The sequence below is a fragment of the Triticum dicoccoides genome, chromosome 2B, assembly GCF_002162155.2.
Source record: "Triticum dicoccoides isolate Atlit2015 ecotype Zavitan chromosome 2B, WEW_v2.0, whole genome shotgun sequence".
NCBI lineage: Eukaryota > Viridiplantae > Streptophyta > Magnoliopsida > Poales > Poaceae > Triticum > Triticum dicoccoides.
In genome coordinates this window covers 325761220-325767455 of record NC_041383.1, presented here as the reverse complement: position 1 = coordinate 325767455, position 6236 = coordinate 325761220, and the positions used below count along the sequence as shown (strand labels likewise).

The following is a 6236-nucleotide window of genomic DNA, read 5'->3' as shown; positions in this document are numbered from 1 at the left end:
GCGACTATACGCGCTCTGGCCCAAAAAAGGGCCAAACTGGTATAGTCACCGGATTTTTACAGTTCACGCCGCTAAAAGGAGTCTGCTAGAGAAGCTCTTACAAGGCTATCAATATTTCATACCAAGCTAGACCCTCCGCCAAACAAATAGATGACCACCATCCTTACAAGTAGGTTGAACTCTTATCCATTTGGCAGATTATCAACAGAAACTAATGTTGTGCGCAGCCAGATTATACAGATCGTATTCACTTCCTGTGTATCCAACATATTTACCAACGTAAATCCTTGGTCTGTAGATCACATATTTACATACATTCCAGTGGAAAATGTAAGATGCGCAGCCAAAGTCTAAAAGAATGTTATGTACCTTGAATGCCAAATAATCTGTGAGCATTAATACAATTTGTCCAGGGGTATATATAAGGAATATGAACCTCCAAATGTTTTCTGTGGGCAAATATAAAACTTTTTACAGTTAGCAGGAATATAGATATATAAAGTGCCAGCTGGTGATTGCCAGGTCCTCAGTCTTGATCAAGGTTGGCTCCACATACGTAGTTATTAACCTCGTAACAAATCAATGATACAAATCATACAAATCTAACGAAAAAGAATATGCCTCTCCACAATAAACATATCCATGCTTTGATGAAAAAGTTACTGGTCATGGGTTTTCTCATCGATATTTCCCGATTTGTACCTTACTCATGCTGCTCTCCAGCCTCTGTATGCTTGCCGCAACACGTCCAACATTTGGCTTTGAATCTGTGTCATCCTCATCAACACTGTCAGTGTTAGTCTGTAACTTGGCACCACTGTTGGCAGGGCCTGTGTTCGCCATCACACTAGTACCCGTGACATCACTGTTTTCAACATTTCCAGTGTAGGGCTTTGCACTGGTACTGTTGGTATCAACACTGGCAATATCTCCACTGCTGGGCTTAACATCCAAGTCCTTGACTTCGCTATTGGCTATGCTTCCAGTGTTCCGCTTTGCATCAAAATTCTTCATATAACTGTTTACAACGCTTCGAATGTTTCGCTTCCCTTCAATGCTCTTTGCATCTCTGTTGGTAACGCTTCCAATGCTGCTCTTTGTGTCAACACTCTTGTCATCAGTGCTGGCGCTGCTCCAAGTGACGGGCTTTGTATCAACTGTTTTGTCAGCTTTGTTGGAGATGCTTCCAGTGAAAGGCTTTTCATCGGAGCTTTTGGCATTTTTGTTTGTGATGATGCTACCAGAGTGGGGCTTTACATCAGAGTTGTTTCCATCCTTATACATGATTGTTCCAGTGTTAGGATTTACATTAGTGCTTTTGGCATTGCTGTTGGAAATCCTCTCAGTGGGGCGTACCACATCAGCATTCTCAGTGTTACTGTTGATACTGCTTTTAGTGTTCCCCTTTGCATCAATTCTCTGGGCACAACTGTCAGGCATGCTCCCGAAGTTGCATGTTACATCAATGCTCTTCGAAGCAATGTTGGTAACATTCTTACCATCATCACGCTGAAGCCATTTATTCTTTAGACAGTGTGCAGCTGTCGGGCGCTTCTCTGGGGCAAAATCAAGTAAAGGGCATAGAAACTCAGCAAATTCCCGAGCATCTGATTGAGGAATTTTATATTTGTCAACTAGGACACGTTCAATAGACGAGAATTTCAGTCTTCTTATCCGCTTCAGATCTCCATGGCGATCAAAATACTCCTTCGATTTTGTTCCCATCGTAGCAATCTGAATTCATGGCAAAAAAATACTGCTGAGTTTGTTGATTGTATCAAAAACGTTTAGTCAGAATAAAAGTACATGTACCTTTCTAGGCATCTTTCCTAAGACCTCCATCATTAAAGCCAAGTGATCCTGTAATATTGAACGCTTAGTCATTAACAAAATGCATGAGATATGAAGTGGAACGTCTACAAATATTAGTACAGACAGGAAATTTATTTCCAGTTCCTACATCATATAATAAATTCAAAGTATATATACTTTGTTTTAGGAAGTGTTTCAAAGCCCACAGAAAAATTCCAACTAATACAGTATTATGCTGTGACATTTCCGAGAACTGTACATTAGTCTCATCTTCTTGTATACTTAGAAATGGAGCCATCTACAAACTCTAGCAGGTACATGTTAACATAGCAAACATCCTTATCTGAAAGGTCTTCCATCTCTGTTTGGAATATCAATATAATCTGAGTACATTGTATTAACGATACTTTGGATAAACATGTCAGTTGACTCTTCAACACGATAGTATGTGTCAACATTGTAGTTTCTTCACATTCCTCAAATTCAATCTACCTTGCAAATGCGCCACATGATTGAAGGCAATTCAAAAGACAACATAAAGCATCATGTGTTAGGTTAATGCGGAATGTAACAAGTACCTCATCTTCGCTGTACCCATGCCCTTCCTTGGGCGTAAATAGCATTTCGCCCGTTGCGAGCTCAAATGCAATACACGCAAACGACCACATATCAACAGGAAATGAGTATCCTGCACCAAGAATGACCTCTGGTGCCCGGTACTGCCTTGTCTGAATAAAATCTGTAAATTGCTTGTCAGCCCAACAAGCATTTCCAAAATCTACAATCTTGCATGTCATATCAATCCCATCCAAGCTTCTTTCTGCACGTGCAAATTCTGCAGCTGATTTTCTTTTCTCAGCAAGCTTTGCGAGCACCCTCCTTGCTCTCATCTTCAGTTTCTTATCAATCGGGTTAAGAACAGCTTCTCCGTTAGGATTCCCCTCAGGCCTCTCAAGATTAGGTTTAAGTCCGGAGCGAATGGGGTCCTTTGAGGGATCGATTGTTGAAACAAGTAGGACATTTTCAAGTTTCAAATCTGAGTGGATGATTCCAAGCTCTCCATGCAAGTAATCAAGACCTACCAAAATGGACCTGCATATTTCCTTCACCCTACCCAGTCCAATGCCTTTGTAGCGGTTGTACTGTACTAGCTTAAGTAAGCTGTCTCCAAGGAATTCAAAGACAAGGCAGATATGCTGCCCATTTGGCCCTGCATGCTTGAAGTGATCTATCAACTGGATGGTGCATTTACAGTTTGAAGGATCTCTCTTAGTGATCTCCGAGAGGAACTCAATTTCATGAAGAGCAGCTTGAGCAAACTCTGGTGCACTCTTCTGAATCTTAAGAGCAACAAATTTCTACAAATAAGGGAGCATTATCATGATCAGCACATCCTATGCACAAGTGAAGCAATAAAATTGAAACGTTTTAGAATTCAGTACATGCTAAGAGAGCTGCAGCTAACCATAACAACTATATTATGAATATATTTCATGTTAACCAACATAATCTGTGATTAAATGCCATTATGGCATTATAAACAACATTAAAAGAACTGTCCAAGACCTTTAATTTGTTAAAAGAGTAACTGTAATTTTCTATGGCATAATTGGCTATTTAACATGGGCCATGTAAAACCAGCCAGGCTAATTATTCAGTCATCAAAAAGTTGATGTTTTCCCCCAATAGCATCAGAAATGGGTAAACGAATCCCCCGCTAACAACAACAACAACAACAACAACAACAAAGCTTTAGTCCCAAACAAGTTGGGGTAGGCTAGAGGTGAAACCCATAAGATCTCATGAAAATAGAAAACCTATATACTACATGCACCCACCATAGGTCCCTTTCCGGGGACCACGCGCAGGGGTTCGCGCCCGCAACAAGGAGCTGACCAGTTAGTCGACAGCCGCCGCCTTATGATCCAATCGATTTCGACTTTAACAACCCACCCACCCACCTCTAATTCGACAAAGGACGAGATCTAGACCACGCGTGCATTAGACGGAGGATACGACTGGATCGCGGTCATCTCCGGTTCGGGGGATGGAAGGATCAGATATGATCTCGGTCGGAACAGGGTGGAATCAAGGTTGGGAAAGCGGCCGACGGACCTGGGACTCGACGTCGAAGGCGAGCCAGACGGTGGAGAAGTTGCCCCACCCGAGCTTGCGCTGGGTGACGTAGCGTCCGGCGGCGAACTGGTCCCCAGGGCGCACGGCGTGGTATCCGCCCTTGCGGTACCCGTCGACCCCCTCGTCGTCCTCCTCCTCCTCGTCGCCCGACGACGACGGGGACAGCGACGCCCGCGACATTGCTCCTCCTCCTCCTCCCGAGATCCGGCCTGCGGGGCCCACCTCGATCACCGGCGGCGACGAGGAGCCGTCGGTGGTCGCTCGTTCGCTGGCAAGTTGGTTGATTTTTTAAGAACAGGGAGGCTCCAAGTTGGTCGATTGGTTGGGGTGGTTTCCTCTTCGGTTGGGTTGGGAATCGCGGAGGCGATCGAGGCGAAGGAGGTGGTGGTGGTGGGGTGGGTGTTGCGTTCTTTACCTTTTTCAGGGGGGTAGAGGGAGGGAAGCCGCGGAGGCGTGCAGGAGCGGCGAGTTTTCGCACCTGCTATTTTTGATGTATTGCTTGTCGATCAGCCGGGAGAGCATTTCGCTCTCAAGGTTGTCTGTTTTCGAAAAATGAGGTGTGTCGCTTTTTTCTCCGGCCCATGGATTACCTTATATTTTAATTAGAAGTTTGATAACTAAATAAAAACTAAAATTAATTCAGAAGGTAAGTAAATTAAGGTGATTGATTATCATATACATGAAAGGTTGGACGGACGGATGGTGGGAAGAAAGGTGAAATGAAAATCTTAAGTACGTTTTAAGTAGTAGAGATATTGCAAAACACATGTCTTTCTTGAACTAGCAAGAGTATTAGCTCCAAACTTCATTGCTGCATGTCCTCCCAAGATACAAGTAGGTGGTTCGACCATGCCGACGAATGGATATGTCAAGTAGAATGTAGATGCAGGATTCGATCTGGATGTGCTTGAAGGACTTGTCGGAGCTGTTATCAAAGATCACAATGGCAACTTTCTTGTTGCAGCAAAGGAAAATTTTAACATATGTACGATGCGTTTACAGCCGATATGGATATGTCAAGTTGAATGTAGATGCATGATTCGATCCAGGTGCACTTGAAGGACCTGTCGGAGCTGTTATCAGAGATCACGGTGGTAACTTTCTTGCTGCAACAAAGGGAAAATTGACATATGCTACGATGCGTTTACGGCCGAAACAGTCGCAATACGCTTTGGACTGAACCTCGCTTGCACTACTGGATGTAGTAAGATTGAAGTAAACTCACACAGCAAGGAGATCATTTCGGCACTTCAGGACGAGAGTTCATCCTCTGTTGTTAGTGTCATTTTTTATGAGTGTCATTTTTTATGATTGTTACTTTATGTCTTTGGACTTCATTCATATCATCTATCAACATTGCTTTAGGGAGAATAATAGAGTAACCCATGAACTAGCTAGAGTAGTTAAATTCAATTCTTCTGGTGTTTGGTTGGATGCATCCTTTGGTCTTTTATCCCTTTGATTGTTTTTGATGCTACAGTTTAGCAAAATAATAAATGTGGTATTGAATGTAAAAAAGAAAAGCATCTACAATCAGACGCCTCAAATCCCCCCTTCCCCCAAAAATACCAACCGACCTAGACGGGGGCCTCAAACCGGCCTTAAACGCTCGGGCTGATCAGCATCCTTTATATCTAGATCAAATATGAGGCAGATATGGGGAGGCCCGGGCGCTTCCCGCCATGTCGGACACGGCCCGTGCTGGCCCACCGGATGCCACATATATTCGTCCCCATCCGCTCCCCAGACCAAACCCTGGCCACTCCAATCCACCACCCAAGCTCCTATTCGGCGATCTCCGACCTTCTCCGGCATGGCGGGTAGCGGATCTGACTCTGACCAGTCCGGATGCTTCGACTAGGGTGTCCCCCGTGCGGGTGGGAGGAGGCAATGGTCGTCTACATTGCACTTCACCGCTCCCGGGAGGACTGTGCCCGACCCAAGGCGGGATATGTCCGCGCGCGAGTCCATTGTGTCGGCACATCGGGCGCTCGGATCCTCAAGGGCTGGATCATCATGGTCCTCCTGGGAGCCTTCCAATCTCCCTTTCCTCGTCACAGGTCCGCCAGAGTATGAGTGCTACAAGGACCAGTGGCCCATCGTGGGAAGTTTAGAATGAGGGTGGCCGAGGCCCCCCTTGCTGCCAACATGGCGGCGGCGAAGGCCGTTGATGCAGCGGCACCCGCTGCCATAGAGGAGGAAGCCATTCGCACCCGCACTGTAAAGAAGCGACATCGGAGGAAAGCGCGTGCCCTCGCTCGAGAGCAGAATCTGGTTGTCTGTGTCAT

At 45.1% G+C, this 6236-nt stretch overlaps 1 protein-coding gene across 1 annotated transcript; it reads right to left on the bottom strand.

Moving 5' to 3' along the window:
* Nucleotides 1-336: 336 nt before the first annotated feature.
* Nucleotides 337-4407, bottom strand: LOC119363618 (serine/threonine-protein kinase SRPK-like). The gene is made up of 4 exons (XM_037628997.1): nt 3928-4407; nt 2391-3170; nt 1813-1860; nt 337-1734 (listed from the first exon to the last, which is right to left on the bottom strand). The coding sequence occupies exons 1-4, from the start codon at nt 4126-4128 to the stop codon at nt 679-681; spliced, it is 2085 nt and encodes a 694-aa protein (XP_037484894.1). The 5' UTR covers nt 4129-4407; the 3' UTR covers nt 337-678.
* Nucleotides 4408-6236: the final 1829 nt, after the last annotated feature.

Coding starts and splice junctions, on each gene's coding strand:
- LOC119363618 (XM_037628997.1), bottom strand. CDS start 4,128: ATGTCGCGGGCGTCGCTGTCCCCGTCGTCGTCGGGCGACGAGGAGGAG. Junction 3,171..3,927: donor CCTTCGACGTCGAGTCCCAG/GTCCGTCGGCCG, acceptor CCTTATTTGTAG/AAATTTGTTGCTCTTAAGAT. Junction 1,735..1,812: donor TAGGAAAGATGCCTAGAAAG/GTACATGTACTT, acceptor CCATGAATTCAG/ATTGCTACGATGGGAACAAA.